This window comes from Lipotes vexillifer, unplaced genomic scaffold (assembly GCF_000442215.2).
Source record: "Lipotes vexillifer unplaced genomic scaffold, Lipotes_vexillifer_v1.1 scaffold370, whole genome shotgun sequence".
NCBI classification, from domain to species: domain Eukaryota; kingdom Metazoa; phylum Chordata; class Mammalia; order Artiodactyla; family Lipotidae; genus Lipotes; species Lipotes vexillifer.
The window spans coordinates 1,053,172-1,073,062 of NW_006772699.1; the positions used below are offsets into that span (position 1 = coordinate 1,053,172).

Genomic DNA, 19,891 nt, shown 5'->3' on the forward strand with positions numbered 1-19,891 from the left:
AAAAAAAAAAAAAAAAAAAAAAAGTAAGCCTTTTCTCCCAGTTGCATAAAATCAATAGAAGTGCCCTGCACAGTTAAACATCTGAGCACGTTAGAGGCTGTTCTTGAATTTGGTGCCATATCATCCACAGGTTCGCCTGGAATGGCCAACAGACCTTGCCATCAACCCCATGGACAACTCCCTGTATGTTCTAGAGAACAACGTCATCCTTCGCATCACCGAGAACCACCAAGTCAGCATCATTGCGGGACGCCCCATGCACTGCCAGGTTCCTGGCATTGACTACTCGCTCAGCAAACTAGCCATTCACTCTGCTCTGGAGTCAGCCAGTGCCATTGCCCTCTCTCACACTGGGGTCCTCTATATCACCGAGACAGACGAGAAGAAAATTAACCGTCTGCGCCAGGTAACAACCAATGGGGAGATCTGCCTTTTAGCGGGGGCAGCCTCCGACTGTGACTGCAAAAACGATGTCAATTGCAACTGCTACGCAGGAGATGATGCCTATGCGACTGATGCCATCTTGAATTCCCCATCATCCTTAGCTGTAGCTCCCGATGGTACCATCTACATCGCAGACCTTGGAAATATTCGGATCAGGGCGGTCAGCAAGAACAAGCCCGTTCTGAATGCTTTCAACCAGTATGAGGCTGCATCCCCCGGAGAACAGGAGTTGTACGTCTTCAACGCCGATGGCATCCACCAGTACACTGTGAGCCTGGTGACAGGGGAGTACTTGTACAATTTCACATATGGTGCTGACAGTGATGTCACTGAGTTGATTGACAATAATGGAAATTCCCTGAAGATCCGTCGGGACAGCAGTGGCATGCCCCGCCACCTGCTCATGCCTGACAACCAGATCGTCACTCTCACAGTGGGCGCCAATGGAGGTCTCAAAGTCGTGTCCACGCAGAACTTGGAGCTTGGCCTCATGACCTATGATGGGAACACTGGCCTCCTAGCCACCAAGAGTGATGAAACCGGATGGACGACTTTCTATGAGTAAGTAGGTCTTTAAAGTAGTCCCTAACAGTACTCACCCTACCCTCGCTGGCATCAGGACTGGCCGTCCGTGTAGCTTTTAGAATTGTTTACTCGTGTTGTCTTCCTAACTTTAATGCCCCAGGATATTCCTGTCCCCTGACTCCTAAATGCTTTGCACTATTGGGTGTCTGGCATTGAACATCCTCCCTACAAGAGTTGGGAATGCCTGATGTCTGCTTGCCATTCCAATTTCAGGATATTGGACACGCACAGCGTCTGAGACATCAAGTGTTGATTAACTTTGCTGATTACTCATGTTTGCCATGGGTGCGGAAATTAGAAACTAAAAGGCAGGATCCTGGTGGGGGCTCCTGTAATTTGCCGATAGGTCCAGCAACACGCTTGATTGCACAGACAGGTAGATAAACTCTGAATTTCCTCTTTAGCAGAAGCAGATCAATACAGATAAAGTGCTAGGTATATTAAAAGATGTGAGAGCTGGGCATATTTCCCCTAACAATTATCTCATACTTGATAGTCCCGCTGTTTGTTTTACCAAAAAGCTGTTTTCCCTCGCTCCTGCAGGCAGTTCTTGGTCCAGCTGCCTGCTGCTGCGGGTATTAACCAGTGGCACGCTGGTGGGAGGAAACTGCTAAGGCGTGATTCGCTGGCTGAGACAGGGATGGAATTTATAAGTATCTGGCTCTCCTTGATGGTGAAGGATCTGGCTAACCACTATATATTTGGAGTCGTTGCTTGCTTTCCGTCTAGGTGTTGCTGCCAGCTGAGAATTTAGTGAGTTGGCAAGGTGGTGTCACAGACGGAAAGAGGGACAGGGGAGAGAACAGAAGACCTCATTGTTGATCAGTTTTACTTTCAGGGATGTGCACTTCCTGTTTGCATTCCAAAGGGTTTGGGAGAACGTAAAGGAAGCTGTTGCCACCTCCTGGAAATTGGCTGCACTGCAGAATTGCTTGCCCTTTGCTCTCCTTCCTTCTTTGGGCCAAGCTGTCTTTCTCAGACTTCTGAAGCACCCTGATATCCTCCAGACCCTGGGACTTGATCACACTTTATCAGCCAGTGACTCCGTCCCTGAAGGCACCATCTAAGTGCCATCTTTAGCTCTCACACCACGTTAGGCTAAAGCTACACTTTGACCCAAACGCCTCCTAGATTCTCATCGTCTCTTCTGGAAGTTGCACCTGAAGACCCAATGCATTTCAGAGAGAACTGGTGTCACCCTCAGCAGGCCAGTCTGAAGCAGGCCTGACTTAAGAAGCTGTAGTAACAAAGTTCATCCAGACTGAGGTGCATCCTGAGACAGGAACTCTAACTTGGAGAGTATTTTCCAGAAGGGGCCCCTAGCTGAATGAAAGCAAGGTTAAGGTTTTTTTGGTCTGTTTCTTTTTCTGGTGTTCGTTCAGAAGTTACATGGAAGCATAATTTTTTTCTCTCGATACGAAGAGCTGCTTTTCTTTCCATACTGTTGAGTTGGTAAATTATCATACGTTCTCCGTTGTAAGGGTTCAATGCGTATGGCTTTCTTGGCGTCCTGAACAAGATGGTAATTTCTTTCCGTTTTGTGGTATGTTTCACACCTGGTCGGCAAGTCGGTCGTTTAAAAATCAGAGACAGGGCTTCCCTGGTGGCGCAGTGGCTGAGAGTCCGCCTGCCGATGCAGGGGATGCGGGTTCGTGCCCCGGTCCGGGAAGATCCCACATGCTGCGGAGCGGCTGGGCCCGTGAGCCATGGCCGCTGAGCCTGTGCGTCCGGAGCCTGTGCTCCGCAATGGGAGAGGCCACAACAGTGAGAGGCCCGCGTACCGCAAAAAAAAAAAAAAAAAAAAAATCAGAGACAGACTCTAATTCCCGTGGGGACCGCAGTAGCCTTAGCAAAAACTTTAGAGAAAGGAGTTAACAGAGTGATGAACAAAACCACACAGAGGCCTTGAGGCTCTTAGAAAACAATCTGTCCTTCAGTGAGTGCTTGTAAGAACACCTGTCTTCTGCGTCCGCCCACCCGCCACAACGACCTTCTAAGTACAGGTGTGATTATCCTCATTTTATGGATAAAGAAATTGAGGCTCAGAGACGTGAAGCCGCCACCACCCCCGTCACCCCGCCCCTAAGGCCACAGAGAGAGTCAGTGGTGCAGCACGACTCAAATCCAGATCTCCAAGTCTCGCCGCCTTTGCGTTACACACCAGTGTCCTGAAGCGGGGCTGTGAGTAGAACTGGGAACTCCTGCCGTCCTTTGGATTCCAAAAGGGAACTCACCAGTCCCAAAAGTTGGGGGGAGGTATACAACCCCTAAAGACAAATTCCTCCTTGACTCTGGGAGCGGGAGAGAAAGGTGAGGGAAAATAACACTATTGAATTATCCTGGCCCTATTCGATGGGTCAGTCGGTTTCAGAAAGTTCCAGGAAGCCCCAGCCTTGGAATTTAACTCTCCCCAGATGTAGGCCACTGGGTCCTGATAGAAGATGTAGCCTGGTGGGTATATCTCTGAGAGAACACAGGTTTTCACAGCCTTCCCCAGAAGACAGCACAGTATACCAGAAAGCTCCCGGATCTTGGAGTCAGGAAGACAAGGGTATGAATGCCATCTACTTACTTACTGACTTTGGACAAGTTACTTAACCTCTCTGAGCCTCAACGTCCATACATCTGTCAAGTGGGGATAATAATGCAAACCGTATAGGGGCACTGTGATAATTCACTGAGGTGACATATGGATACTTTTAGAAATTAGCAAAGCACCTGGCATACAGAAATTCAATGAAGGGTAGATGCTAATGGGATTGAGAGAAGCAGCTGATTTATCACAGCTCTCTCCCCATCCCACCCCCGCAGGTTCCAAACAACCAATTGCATAGTGGATACAGGAGTCAGGTAGATGGAGATTCATTTTGGAGAAGCAGAATTGAAGAATGCAGTTTTCACGTTTGGTCTTTCCTTACTACCCCACTTTGAATTTATCCGCTCTCTCCCCATGCCCCCGTTCTTCTGCCCCGCCCCCAGCCCCTGCCAGGGCAGAGCCTGCGTTAGTAAACCTGGGGCCCAGAGGAACGGAAAACGCGTCACCCTCAAGGACAGGCCCTCCAGAAGAGAGAAACCGTAAAGGGCTATTCCAGTCCTGAGCAACTCCTCCCAACCGAGCAACTGGGGGAGGAGTGAATATCGGATCAGAGGGACGGAGGGAGGGAGGGAGGGATGGAAGTTGCCTTTCCATGGAGTCGGGTTCAAGAGTTACTTCCTAGAATAAGCAGGCACTGCAATTCAAGGAGCCTGGAGTGGGTCCCTTTAACTGTTAGCTTTCTCCCACCTCCTCTTTGTGTTGGGAAGTGCCTCACGGAGAGCTCGGCAGGAATGGAGCAGACGTGGGAATGCCTTCTGGAAGTTCTGTGGTGTCTGCTAAGTTCTCGGACTGGGCGAGAGTGGCCTGTATTCCTGACAGTCACAGGACTGTACTTAAAATTACAAGCACCACTACACGTGCTCTCTCTCTTCTCCCGCCTTGATTTTAATCCTTTCCACTTGTCACCATCTGACACACTCTATATATTTGTATTAATTTTTATTGGAGGATAGTTGCTGTACAACGTTGTGCTAGTTTCTGCTGTACAGCACAGTGAATCAGCTATACGTGTACATACGTTCCCTCTTTTTTTGGAGTTCCTTCCCATTTAGGTCACCACAGAGCACTGAGTAGAGTTCCCTGTGCCGTACAGTAGGTTCTCTTTAGTTCTCTCTTTTATACGTAGTAGCCATAGCGTGTGACATACACTATAGTTTAGACTTCAGTTTATTTTGACTCTCTCCATCTAGCTTGCACACATCATGATGGCAAGGATTTTCATCCATTTTGTTCCTAGCCGTGTCCCCAGAGCCTTGAACGGTGCCTGGCACATAGTAGGAAGTCAGTGAATAGATGTTGGAGAAATGAGTCAGACGCAGCCTCCAGCCCCGCGTGAGTCAAGGCAGGACTGGTTCCACTGGGTCGCCGTGAGGTCCCATTACTGGAACTCATAACTCCTTGCCAGGATGTGCAGACTTATTTGCAAAGAGACCTGAAACCGGAGATAATCACTCCATGGGTGTCGGAAGCGGAATCTCCCTTGAAAGTTAAAGAAGACCTCTTTTCTCCCTCTGGCCCCTGAGAGTCTGGCCTCAACCCCAATCTGCTCTTCCCCAAATGTAGACTCTCCAGTTCCTACTGTTTATCTCACAATGAAGCGCAGCAATCTACACGTCGTAGGTGTCCAGGTAATACAGTGGATTGGAATTAAATCTGGGAGCCTGGGGCTCCCAGAATACACTCCTCACATTCTCCCTGCTTGGCAGCAAGAGTTGGGGACACTAAGCACCCTATATCAGTACATGTAGAATTGTTTAATTTTCTTATTTCCTGAGGTAAAATTAACATCTAACATTATATTAGTTTCAGGGGTACAACATAATGATTCAGTATTCGTATATATTGCGAAATGATCACCACAGTAGGTCTAGTTAACGTCTGTCACCATATAGTTACAAAAGATGTCTCACTTGTGATGAGAACTTTCAGGTTCTACTCTCTTAGCAACTTTCAGATAGGTAATACAGTATTATTAACTACAGTTACCATGCTGTATATTAGATCCCCATGACTTATTTATTTTTTTTGCCGTACGCGGGCCTCTCACTGTTGCGGCCTCTCCCGTTGCGGAGCGCAGGCTCCGGACGCGCAGGCTCAGCGGCCGCGGCTCACGGGCCCAGCCGCTCCGCGGCACGTGGCATCCTCCCGGACCGGGGCACGAACCCGCGTCCCCTGCACCGGCAGGCGGACTCTCAACCACTGCGCCACCAGGGAAGCCCACTTATTTATTTTAAAACTGAAAATCTGTACCTTTAAAAATTTCTCTTATTGACGTCTAGGTGATTTACAACGTTGTGTTAATTTCTGCTGTACAGCAGAGTGCTTGTTTTACATACATATATATATATATATTCTTTTCCATTATGGTTTATCAGAGGATATTGAATATAGTTCCCTGTGCTGTACAGTAGGACCTTGTTTATCCATTCTAATATATAACAGTTTGCATCTGCTAATCCCGAACTCCCAATCCATCCCCCACCCAACCTTCCCCTTGGCAACCACAAGTTATGTTCTCTAGGTCTACGAGCCTGTTTCTGTTTCACGGATAGGTCCATTTATGTCATATTTTAGATTCCACAGATAAGTGGTATCATGTGGTCTTTCTGGCTTACTTCACTTAGTATGATAATCTCTAGTTCCACCCATGTTGCTGCAAATGGCACGATTTCATTTCTTTTTTTATGGCCGATTAGTATTCCACTGTATATATGTACCACATCTTCTTTATCCATTTCTCTGTCGATGGACACTTAGGTTGCTTCCGTGTCCTGGCTATTGTGAATAGTGCTGTTTTGAACATAGGAGTGCATGTACAGTTTTGTCCGGCTATACGTCCAGGAGTGGGATTGCTGGACCATAGGGCAACTCTATTTTTAGATATGGTAGCTCTATTTTTAGTTTTTTGAGGAACCTCCACACTGTTTTCCATAGCGGCTGTATCAATTTACATCCCCAACAACAGTGTAGGAGGGCTCCCTTTTCTCCACCCTCTCCAGCATTTCTTACTTGTAGACTTTTTAATGATGGCCGTTCTGACCGGTGTGAGGTGGCACCCCATTGGAGTTTTGATTTGCATTTCTCTAGTTAATTAGCGACGATGAGCATCTTTTTATGTACCTGTTGGCCATCTGTGTGTCTTCTTTGGGAAAATGTCTATACAGATCCTCTGCTTATTTTATAATCAAATTATTTGCATTTTTTGCTATTGAGTTGTATGAATTCTTTATATATTTTGGATATTCTTCCCTTATCAGATAAGTGACTTGCAAATACTTTCTCTCATTCAGTATAGTGCCTTATTATTATTATTATTATTTTTTTTTTGCGGTACATGGGCCCCTCACTGTTGTGGCCTCTCCTGCCGCGGAGCACAGGCTCCGGACGCGCAGGCTCAGCGGCCATGGCTCGCCGCTCCGCGGCATGTGGGATCTTCCCGGACCGGGGCACGAACCCGTGTCCCCTGCATCGGCAGGCGGACTCTCAACCACTGCGCCACCAGGGAAGCCCGTATAGTGCCTTATTTTGTGGATGATTTTCTTTGCTGGGCAAAAGCTTTTTAGTTTGATATAATCCCACTTGTTCGTTTGTGCTTTTAAATGCAAAAAAGAACACTAATGTCACAGAGCTTACCGCCTATATTTACTTCTAGGAGTTTTATGGTTTCCGGTCTTACAGTCAAGTTTTTAATCCCTTTGGGTTAATTTTGTGAGTGGTATTTTGTGAGTGGCATAAGATAGTGTTTCATTCTTTTCCATGTGACTGGCCAGTTTTCCCAGCACCACTTTTTGAAGAGACCCATTGTATAGTCTAGGCTCCTTTGTCATAAGTTAATTGACCATGTATGCGTGGGGTTATTCCTGGGCTCTCGATTCTGTTCCATTGGTCTGTGTGGCTGTTTTTTAGTCCAGTGCCACCCCAAATGAAATCAGGGAGCATGATGCCTCTGGCTTTGTTCTTTCTTTCTTGATGACTTTGGCTAGTAGGATATCTGTGGTTCCATACAAATTTTAGGAGTGTTTGTTCTGTTTCTGTGAAGAATGCCATTGGAATTTTGATTGATTGATTGATTGATAGGGAACTGCTTTGAGTAATATGGACAGTTCAATTCTTCCAATCCATGAGCATGGACTATCTTTTCATTTATTTGTGTATTCTTTCTTTGAGTTCTTTCATCAGTGTCTTATCACAGTGTACAGGCCTTTTGCCCCTTGGTTAACTTTATTCCTAGGTATTAGTTCATTCTTTTCTTGATGCAATTCAGATTTTTTTATATATTGATTTTGTATCCCGCAGCTTTTACTGAATTTATTTATTCCAACAGATTTCTGGGTGGAGGTTTTAGGGTTTTTCTCCACGTAATATGATGTCGTCATATACAAATAATGACAGTCTAACTTCTGCCTTTCTAATTTGGATGCCTTTTTTTCCTGGCCTAATTGCTCTGGATAAGAAGACTTCCAATACTATGTTGAATACAGTGGCATCCTTTGTCTTGTTCCTGATCTTAGAGGAAAAACTGTCAGCTTTTTACCATTGCGTGTGATGTTTGTTAGCTGTGGGCTTTTAGTATGTTCCCTCTATACCCACGTCCTTGAATTTTTTCTGCATCTATTCAGATGATGATAATACGGTTTGTTCCTTCATTTTGTTAATGTGGTATTTCACATTGACTGATTGATTGATTTGCCAATGTGAACCATCCTTGCGTTCCCTAGAATAAATCCCACTTAATTATGGTGTATGAGCCTTTTAACGTACTGTGGAATTCGGTTTGCTAATATCTTGTTTGTTGAGGATTCTTGCATCTATGTTTAGAGACATTGGCTTGTCATTGTCTTTTCTTGCAGTGCCCCTAGCTGGTTTTGGTATCAGGGTACTGCTGGCCTTGTAAAATGACTGACTTTGGAGTGTCCCCTCCCCTTTATTTTTTTGGAAGAGTTTGAAAAGAACTGGTATTAACTCTTCTTTGAATGTTTGTTTAGCAGAATTCACCAGTGAGGCCGAGTGAGCCTGGACTTTTGTTTTGTTTGGTGGGAGGTTTTTGATTCCTGATTCAATCTCCTTACTAGGAATTGGTCTGTTCCGATTTTATTTGTTCATTATTCAGTCCTTTAATTAGTGGAACACAAATCAAAGAGCATAAAGCTGGGCATAAAGTTGCTGTTCTCACTAACTAACTTGGTTAAGTACCCCCTGCCTAAGGTGAAATGTACGTTTTCACGTGTATCGGTGGGTAGTAGAAAAAAGCATCACCGTTTCTCAGGGCAGGCTGGAGTGTTGTTTTTTTGGTTTATTTTGCGGTGCGCGGGCCTCTCCCTGTTGTGGAGCACAGGCTCCACACGCGCTGGCTCACGGGCCCAGCCGCTCCGCGGCACGTGGGATCCTCCCGGACCAGGGCACGAACCCGCGTCCCCTGCATCGGCAGGCGGACTCTCAACCACTGCGCCACCAGGGAAGCCCCAAGGCTGGAGTTGTGATGATTGTGCCAAGGAGCCTCGGCGTGCTGCACCACCTGGCCACCCCACCTGTCAGTTTCTCTTTCTCGGGCACCGTGAGTCTGTCCCTTGTGTGGTTCTGAGTGTTGGGGAAGCCTTCAGTCCCAGGAACTGTGTTTCTAACCAGTGTGTCTGTTCTCCAGCTATGACCACGAGGGCCGCCTAACCAATGTGACACGCCCCACGGGGGTGGTGACCAGCCTACACCGGGAAATGGAGAAATCCATCACCATTGACATTGAGAACTCCAACCGTGATGACGATGTCACTGTCATTACCAACCTGTCTTCTGTGGAGGCCTCCTACACAGTGGTGCAAGGTAAGCCCCTCACCCCCAGACTCAGCCAAGGCCAGAGGTAGGTGTGAGTGAGTTAGTTACCAAGCCTGGGAGGACTTCCAGAGACCTCCCACCCCTCAGCTTGCTGTTTCAGTCCATAGCAAACTACCTCTGCAAGAGGTCAATCTTGTAGAGAAGGACTTAATCAGATGCAGGAGAATGTCATCTATACAAAACCAAATGGCTGGATAGTTGGAAATGTCTACATATTGACGTGAAAATGTCAGTTTTTCATCCCTCTGTACTCTGCCCCCCACCTCTCCATCACCAGCACTCCCTACCAACCCAACACACACAGTTACCTTCTCAAAGGTGGTTTTAGTCTCTTGAGCCCACCTGTTTTTTGGTCCCATTCTGAGTCTCCCTTTCTTCCAAGGGTTTGTGTGATGAATGGGTTGTTACAGTCACAGAGCCCTTTAAGCAGTCTCTTGCCAAGACCTCAAAGGTTTCTGACCACCTCGTGGTTACTCTTGCTGTTCGACATGACGTACAGTCCAGGACAAGTGCACAGGCTGGCAAGAAAAGGAATTGTGCAGGTAATGGAGATAAGATAGAATGTCGGTGGGCTAGCCCATTGGCCGAGGATAAACGTGTCCTGGCGCTAGATAAATGGTGTCATTGCTGGGCTGTTTATTCCCCCGACAGAGCCTGTTTCCATGACTCTATTTCTGCTCTGCCAGATGATTAATAACGATGTAGATTTTTGTCTTTCTGCACGAGGGCTGCGGTCGTGACGGGTGCACACTTGCGCACTATCCCACAAGCCAGCGCCTCAGAGGCCAGGCCAGCTGCACTCCTCTGCCCAAATGATCAGGAAGCATCGTATCTATAAAAGGAGTCTCCGACTCACATTTCCTACCTGGAACTTTTCGATAAAGGAAAAGGTCAGAAGTCTGATTGATTGATTGACTAGATTCCATTTGGGAAGACGCACACGTTATCAGCACCCACTGGCTCGGTCTCCCTCTTGCTAGTTGAGTCTTCGGATTCCTCTGGAGTGGAGATGGCATCATGGTGGAGTCAGCCGCAAACGCATGCGGGGCAGGAAGGTTGCTTTTTCTCTTTTTGTTTTCTCAAAGAGTCTTTGCAGTGGAGCTGACCTATGGTAGACCAGCAGCCTCAGGTTAGATGGTAGGCGAAAGGAGAAGAAACAATTTTTTAAGTAGTTTTCCTTTATTTTGTTCCATTTAAGCTAAAATATATATGTTAAAGATCGGGGATTTGACTGATTGACACGAATTGTGTCGGCAAGAGGCGTCTTTAAATGTACTCTTCAGTGAGTAAAAGAAAAATATCACAGCATAATTATTTCTGGAGTGCCACATATTAATACTGTTTTTAATACTGTTTTTCTTTCTGTGGATCAGTGGCATCTCTGCTACTCACCTTAACATTGCGTGTGTGCTAACTGAAGGCAGCCTTACACTGACAGCTGCAAAGTACCATGGAAACCTATAAAAATAGGGGCTCTGTTCTCTCGTGACTAACACAGTGGATAATTTGTTTCCCTCTCCCCGCCCCCACTTACATTTCTCCAGATCAAGTGCGGAACAGCTACCAGCTCTGCAACAACGGTACCCTGCGGGTGATGTACGCCAACGGGATGGGCGTCAGCTTCCACAGCGAGCCCCACGTCCTAGCGGGCACCATCACCCCCACCATCGGGCGCTGCAACATCTCGCTGCCCATGGAGAATGGCCTGAACTCCATCGAGTGGCGCCTAAGAAAGGAACAGATTAAAGGCAAAGTTACCATCTTTGGCAGGAAGCTCCGGGTAAGTCGTTCCACCCAACTTGTCCCCCACAAAGTGGTGGGGGACACCCCCCCCCTTTCCTCCAGAGCTGAGGCCATCTCCCAGTTCCCAAGCCTCCATTGCGCCTTTCTCTCTTCCCTGAGAGAGAGACAGACACGTGAGCCACATCCTGCTGGGACTCAGACCTCGGAGAAAACGTTCTGCATTTCCTAGGACTAGAAAAGCTGGGGATTTACCTTAAGCTACAAGCGGAGATCCCTCTGGTCTTCTTTTCACACTCGCCATCATCTTCTCTGTCAACTTTCGCTGTTTGCCCAACTCAACACATGAAGTGGGAAGTGGTGCCCATGGCTACTGCGTGGTTTTGGGGTGCTAAATACCGAAACTTTTATAACGTGCTCTTTACACTCGAGTGGACAGTCCGGTAGAATGGATATAAACCTCAGGATAATCCGTTGGGTTAAGTGAGTAAAGAGAGGACCATCCAGGGCTTCGTGGGATCACAGAGGAGGCGCTACCATCCAGCCTGCAGGCATCAGGGAAGGCTTCCTAAGAGGAAGCAAACTGCAGCAGGAAGTTTTAACCAACTCTAGCTTCCCCAGACTAGGTAACGTACCCACAAGTTACAGCTTTAAAAACCAATATATAACATTTATTGAGGACTTTTATGATGAGAGCACGAAGTTAAATGCTTTACTTGTAGTATCTTACTTTACTTTCAAGGGCCCTGTGGTGGGCTTCCCTGGTGGCGCAGTGGTTGAGAGTCCGCCTGCCGATGCAGGGGACGCGGGTTCGTGCCCCGGTCCGGGAAGATCCCACATGCCGCGGAGCGGCTGGGCCCGTGGCCGCCGAGCCTGTGCTCCGCAACGGGAGAGGCCAAAGTACCACAAAAAAGAGCCCTGGGGGAGTAGGTGTTATTATCTCCCTTTTTCAGATGAGGAAACAGAGGCTCTGGGACGCTAAATAACCAGTCCAAGGGTACAGCGGCTAGCAAACAAACAGCAAAGCCAGGACTCAGCCCCAGTTCTCTCTGTCTGTCTCACTTGCCAGGATTCTTAACCGGCAGGCTTCACCGCTTCCTGATTAGAGCAACAATCGTCCAGATAATCTGGTTCCTGCTCTGTCCACTCACGTGGCATCAAGAGGGACTGGTTCTTACCATCAGGCTCTCCCTCGCACTGGGGAGAATCCTCGGGATCTCGGTCTTCGTCAAAGTCAGCACCTATTTATTGAACACGTAGCTAGGAGCCAGGCACTGTGCTATGCGCCGGAGCTACATGACACAACAGGGGACGCAGATAAGAAGTCAACTGACAGATAAAATCATTGCAGAGTGAGATTCTCACCAGGAAGACAGTAAGCAATGCAGTACGGCAGCAGTACGGCAGGGTTTAACACATGCTTTGCTTTGGAATTCCTGAGATTAGAGGGCTCACGCTCAACAAAACCTGGGTCCTAACTTCTGCCGTGTTATTGGATTGAAATCCAGCCAGCCCAGGCGACCTCCCTGCAGAGCCAGGCCACTCCATGTTAAGATTCCGCTCTCGCCTTTGGCTGGCTGGCTGGAGTTTAATTCTCCACATTAGGTTATCAGCAGCCTCCCATGTTTTTCTTCCTCTGCTGGTATCTGCAAAGTTGCAAGCTGCAGTATCTTCCTAAAGACAAAAATGAAATGAGATTAGTAGCTAAATCCTTAATGACTGGATTTCAGGGCTGTATAATTGATTTTTTTGATACACTGCACCATAGAAGTTGATTAGAAATAGTCATCGTGCCTTTTCTCTGATAAATCAGTGATGCATTTTGACTAAAAGTTTTCAAAATTAAGATAAATGCAGCCCTAAAATAAGGTGGCTATAGTCCCAACTCTGAATATTAAAAATCGTAATAATGGTACTCATGGTAATTAGCAGAAGTTAGGCACGCAAGTCTCGTCTCATAACTGAATTTCTGCCAGCGTTAGATTTGCTGGCATCATGTTTATGCAAATCGAAACACAGCTTTATCTATCAACACCTCAACATTTAATTGTCTGGTGTTAGTTCCTGTAACAATAATCACATATCCATTTAGCTCTCTTAAATGAAAATCACTATGAGATTATAACAGGTTGAGTGGACTGAAAATGTAATTTGAAAATGAGGGAGAAAGCCTGGAATTTATTTGCATCTCATTTATTTTAATTCAATTCATAAATCGTTTAGTGAATGAAATAAAAGCAACTCCTGGAAATTGCCAGGGAGCAGGTGGGAGAGGGAAAGTAGAGTGTCACTTGTGAGTCGTGTGACATGAGCTATCCCAGAGGCCAGGATTTCAAGGGAAGGGGTACCTCATTGTATCAGTCACGGGAGGATGGGGTGTGATCGGTTAACAAATGTGAACAAATGAGCCCTGAAATCAGGGCCTAATGAGCAGGGCTAGACATGGCAGGCATCACTGCCATCCTTCCCGGTGAGAACACAGTGGGGTGACTTCAACCTAACTGCAAGGAAGCCCAGGAAATGGTGTCTTTCTTTCTGCATGCCTAAGAAGACAGACAATGAAAGGAGATTTGGTGACCACGTAGCAGGGTCCCTGCCGTCCCGATCAGGGCTGAGGGTTGCTTCACAGAAGAGTTGGAATCAGTTCTACAGAGCAGTAGGAATTAGCCAGGCAAAGATATCAGCGAGGGGTGCTCAGACAGAGAGTCGCCTGTAAAAAGGCAGAGAGGTCCAAAAGAAAAGGAATATGTCATTTCAGAAAACTAACTCAGTGTGGCCAGAGAGTTGGTCAGGGTTAGGGTGGGAAGGGAATGGAAGGGCATATTTTGCTAGGCTGGCATTTATCCTGAGGACAGTGGCGGGGCTGTTCCGGCGTTTGGTTAGCAGAGCGACGTGCTGGGATTTGTCACGTTAGAAAGACCTCCCTGTCAGGCTTCCTCGGGTGCCGAGGAAGATAGATCAGATGGGGACAGGATAGGAGGAGAGGGGTAATCCAAACAAGAAATGAAGTCATTAGCAGAGAAGACAGAGGGACATCTGAGAGCTACTTAGCACACACAATTAACAGCACTTGGCAGCCAGCAGGTTTGCTGGGTCATGCTCACCTTTTAAGGGGCCCCTTCCATGATCACGTAGACTGGGAAGCCGAGAAGCCCTCCAGGCTTCAGGGGCTGGCCTGCCAGGCTCTGTGGAGGGAAGAGGCAGGGAACTGAACCCCAAGACAGAGATGTGAGATTCTGACAGCCCCAGTGCTGCCACTTGCAACGGGGAAGAAACTGAATGAACTTGCAGGTGCTACCACTGGACCAGCACCACGTAATTGTTGCTCCCCACCCCCACCCCGTGGATAACAAGGGATTTGGAGACCATCTCTGGTGTGGTAACTGAAGGTCTCGTGCACTGAGGCAAATCGCCTGACCTTTCCCAGGGACTGGCAAGCTCCCGGCAGCCTGGCCAGTTGAGTGCCGCGAGGGCTCAAGGCTCTGAGCATCCCTGGAGTTTACCGAAAATCTCGGTGAAGATATTACCGTAGAACAGTACCCAGTGAAACGAGGTACCCCTTCTTCCAGCATTCCAGCCAAGGGCACCTCTCAGGTGAGGAACGCGTCACTTGCAGCATTCCAGCCAAGGGCACCTCTCAGGTGAGGAACGCGTCGGCAGCTCTTACGTAAAGGCTGGTGAAATGTAAAATGGTGGATGGATGGACCGTGGCCACCCGCTTCCACCAAAATCTTTGTGGCTTTGTTGCTTTGGCAAAATCTCGAGCGGTTGTCCGTGCCCAAACTCAAAGTAGGCAAGGTCTTCATTATGCCTCCCAAGGACTTCTCCAGGAATCTCACTTGAAAGAGCCCTCCTCCCTCAGGCCCTCACCACCCAGCTCTCTTTCCTGTTTCCTCTGGCCTTCAAAAAGCTCACAAAGCTGTTACATCAGGGTACCTGTAACCTCCATGAGCACGAGGACCATCTCGCCGCTGTAGCCCTGGTGACAAGTGCCATGGGATGGGCATTCAGACAGTGGGTGACAAAGGAAGGTATGATGACCATGCCCCCTTCTAAGGCGCCTCCTTGGAACATGCTTAGTGCCTAAATGCCTCCGTATCTGTCAGGGATGTTTCCACTGCACGAGAGAGACAGGAAGTGCACTCAAATTAGCTCAATTAAAAAGGGCATGCGTTGTCTTGCCTCGCAGGCCCCTACCAGAGAGGAGCTAGCCTTAGCGACTTCAGCAGCTCAAATGATATCATCAGGCTGACATCCTTCTCTCGGCCCCCTTCCATCTCTTAGCACTGTTTCCCTTGACACTTAGCCTAATCTACCCCTACATTCGCCTGGTGACCTCTTCACCCTGGGAGTCAGGCAGACTTGGCTAAAGATGACTCCAGGCTGATATACCAGTTCAGCTTAGTGACCCAGGGGGAAGAGGACGCAATCTCTTACAGAGTTAAAATCTAAAATCCCTTAGGAAGAACTCTGAATGGCCTGGCACAGATGGAATGGCAGTCACACCCCGGGGCCAATCACTGGTCAGGCAGGTAGGGGGCCTGTGAGTGGCTGGGTCACACGTGGACACGTGTCTCGTGTGACGGACATCTCAGTAAAAACTCCTAGATGGGGGAACCTTAGAGAAAGGGGGTGCTACACCCACAGAAGGAAGAGATGGTTAAATCACACTCATACACACCCGGGTATATTCTTCATCCTCCCTCCCTCCAGAGCCTAATCATAAAGCAAACTTCTGGTCCTGAGGACCTCTTAATGCATTAATACTCCTCCCCTCCAGCAAGACATCTTTCTAGACTTTTGGAAGAGAGAACTGAAACCACCTCCTCCTGTTAAGATTTAAAACTTCTGCTCTTTCCTAAGATGGGTTTAGTGCGTGATTCTCTCTGATAAGGAAGGCATATAACCACCCTCTAGGATATTTCCTCCTGATTATGACTTACATGGAGATTGCAAAAGCAAGAAACAGCTACATGTGTAGGTAGCAGAACAAAAGGAAAATTGCTTCCCAGATAATCTTCCATCATGATACCAGTATTAGTGTTATTAGTATTCCAGGAAGTGGGAGTTAGTAATTTTGTTTGGGTTTCTGTATGATTAATATGACATCGCAATTACACGTTGGCTTGTGTTACTTTTACTTTTGTGGCAAATGACAGTGACGCAGGAACAAGGTGGGAGGCGGGTATGCATGTGTGCCTGTGAACACACGCACGTGAACTCAGTTCTGCATGGAACCCACTCAGGTAGGTCTGTTAACATATGCAGTCATCACAAGAGCCTGAATTTCATCAGCCCTTCCTGCCACAGTGCCTTCATTCTACACCAGCCAACGTTTTATTTTTTCAAACACCTATTACGTTCCTGGCACTGTTCGAGGCACTGAGTGTACGTTAGTGAACAGACAAGACACTGAATTCTGAGCAGTGCTCGTGCAGGCAGAACTTGCTATAAATGTAATATTAGCTTAAATAATATATAATTGGAAGGGTAAGCCTCTGCAAAATATATTCAACAATGTATCCCCCAAGCAAACGTTACTTTCGGATGACTTGCTTGCCGTTTTGATTGGTGCGATGGAAAAGTGGAAAGACCCTCATGGAGCTTTATGCTGTAGCAAGGCGAAACAGATAATAATCAAATAAGTTACAAATAGTGTAAAGAAATGGTGATGGGTGCTGTGGGGAAAAAAAAAAAAAAAAAAAAAAAAGGTTGAAATAACAGGGAGTGTCTGATTTAGGTTAAGGCCACTCTAGGACGATGACATTTGGGTTGAGAACTGAATGAAGAGTAGGAAATTTTCAGGAATGGAATGGCAAGAAAGCCTTCTGTGCTAAGGTACCAGCATGCGCAAAGGCCCTGAGGCAGAACATGAGCCGGTGTAGGTGGAGCAGACTAGCTGGGGGGGTGGTGAGATCAAGGGATCGGGGCCGGACTGGTGCTGCTAAGGATCTGAGAAGCATAGACGTCCTCCCCAGATGTACCCACTGTTGAACACAAAGGAGCATTCATCTGCAGGCTGGACTGCCTTCCCTGCTTCTGAGAGGCTAGGAGACACGCAACATACTTGACTTCTACAAGTTCAGGTTGCAGGATGACAAGTCCAAGTCCGTTCAGGTCGCCTGGGCTGAGGTTCCATATCAGACACCCCTCCTCTCTGCCACATCCCTACCCATGGACCACCTGCCCCCACTAGAACACTCCCACAGCATCGGAAGTGAGGTTCTCTGCCTGGGCAGGACCCTTGCTTACCACCCGAGCTTTCACCTGCTGACTGCCCCCTCAGGAATATTCTCCCTGACTCATCTCCTGCCCTCACCTGTGAAGTCTCATACTTTGGGCCCCACTGAGGCAGCAGTTCCTCTGGGAAACTGGCCTCGTCCGCCCAGTTCTGGCTCCGTGTCCCTCCTCCGTTCCCATAGTGCCTTCCTCTATTTACTCATCACCACACGAACGTTCTTCATTGTCGGTTCATGTGTCTTTATCCTCCTCTGACCTGTAAGGTCATGAGGTCCGGGGCCATAACTGTCCTGCTCTAGTTTAAATATTGATCACATTAACAAGCACAGAGTAGGTGCTCAGTCAATGCTGAATGAGTGGATGTGATTTTAAGTTGACATCATGAAAATCCTCTCCCTCCAACCTCTGTCTATTAAATTCCAGGTCTCGGGGGTTCCTCCCAGAATGACTCCAATTGCTCTTTAGAATGAAGGAAGAAGCCTTTCAGATACTTGGAAGTCACAAATGTCCTGCTCACATTTTCTCATCTCAGTTTTTCATATTAGAGCTTAGATCATCAGAGCTGCCAGCGTGCTTATACTCCGTCTAATTCAACCCCCTTACTCACAAATGTTTGAGCACCAAGCACGTTCCAAAATAATAGAGACCACTAAGAAAAGTAAGATAAAGTCTCTACCCACTAGGAGCTCACAGGCCAGGACAGATAAGGAAACTGAGGCATGACCAGTAAAGGTTCTGCTTTGTAATGACAAAACCGATCAGTGTTAAAACTGCAACTCAGGGCTTCCCTGGTGGCGCAGTGGTTGAGAATCTGCCTGCCGATGCAGGGGACACGGGTTCGAGCCCCGGTCTGGGAGGATCCCAGATGCCGCGGAGCAACTAGGCCCGTGAGCCACAACTACTGAGCCTGCACATCTGGAGCCTGTGCTCCGCAGCAAGACAGGCAACGACAGTGAGAGGCCCGCGCACCGCGATGAAGAGTGGCCCCCACTTGCCGCAACTGGAGAAAGCCCTCGCACAGAAACGAAGACCCAACACAGCCAAAAATAAAAGTAAAATAAACAAACCGATGAACCGACATTTAAAAACAAAAAACAAAAAACAAAAACCTGCAACTCAAATTCAGGTCTCTCCACCTTGCTACCTCACCGCCATCCAAAACAGCAAATCATCCAAAAATCGTGTTTGCTTGGGGAATACATTATTTAATGTGTTTGCAGAGGCCTACCCTTCTAATTATGCATTATTTAAGCTAATATTAAATGTATAGCAAGTTGTTATGTCTGCTCCATCCCTGATCCCATCATAGCATGGAGTCTTGTATGGGAGCTGCTTTTTAAGTCCCAGAGGACTGACCCAGAAAGGAAATGAAGATGTCATCTAGGCCAGGCTTTTCCTCTGGGCGGGTGAATAACTAAACCCTCCAAGCAGGGAGTTCTGCTTTTCAGCATTGCCAGACATGGAGAATCTCTTGCCCTCCCTCACTAAACTTTTCTGGGTTTCCCAGACGTGAAGTGGGACGGGCAAGGGATTCTGCTGTAAGTCTAACTGAGGTCTCTCCTGCTGTGCTACAGTGCCCTTTCCAGGAGGGGATCCAGCCCAGCGTTAACTTCCTCTTTCCAGTTTCTCGATTCGCCAGCTGCCAACATTGCCCCTCAGGCTAAGTCAGAGTCACCAGTTATAGGCCCAGCAGGGCCACTTTAATGACAGGGTTTCTTACAAGGCTCCTTGTGACCGGCGTGTGCCTGGAGAGATCAAAACATTGTGGAGGGAGATTCCACATCGGGAAACTACTCCCCAAAGTCTGCCCTCTGCAAAAATAAAAACCATGCTAAATAGCTGAGTTTTATTAACTGGGGAAGCCAGGCTGAGGAAAATGCCCAATAATTAAAAATAATGGCTTCCTTACCAACACAAAATTGTATTAATTTAAAAAACTGGTTTCTCTATCACTGAATACCTACTGAGCTGGCTGGGAAGGGAATTGTGCTGATCCTGGCAGTGAAAATAATTCAAAATAACTTTTATGTTCTCCAGGAAGCCTGAAGGTTAATTTAAATATCTTTAGGTGGAATTCGGAATAAGAGAACAGTGTGACTAAATGAAACCTCCTGCACACTCTGAAGTCCGGGGGGTGGGGGGGGGTGCCTATGAAGAGATGAGCATGCCTGTCAGACCCTCCAAGATCTCGAACCCCATAGCCCAGGCACCTCCTCTTTAATAAAGGGACCCTCACAAGGGGGGGGTGCCTATGAAGAGATGAGCATGCCTGTCAGACCCTCCAAGATCTCGAACCCCATAGCCCAGGCACCTCCTCTTTAATAAAGGGACCCTCACAATTAAACATATTTGACTAGATTATACGGCTGGCCTGAACTCCTTGACTCAGCTTCCAGTGAATTTATTATATTTAACTATTAGAAGGATCAGGCATTTTTATAGAAATTACGTATTTCA

At 47.5% G+C, this 19,891-nt stretch overlaps 1 protein-coding gene across 1 annotated transcript in view; it reads left to right on the forward strand.

The window, feature by feature from the left end:
- TENM2 (teneurin transmembrane protein 2) overlaps positions 1-19,891 on the forward strand; it is a 1,025,435-nt gene that overhangs the window by 963,815 nt on the left and 41,729 nt on the right. Inside the window, exons 25-27 of the mRNA XM_007447833.1 lie at positions 131-1,005; positions 9,267-9,442; positions 10,999-11,234. Of these exons, the coding sequence (XP_007447895.1) occupies positions 131-1,005; positions 9,267-9,442; positions 10,999-11,234 (1,287 nt within the window). The remainder of the gene's footprint in view (positions 1-130; positions 1,006-9,266; positions 9,443-10,998; positions 11,235-19,891) is intronic.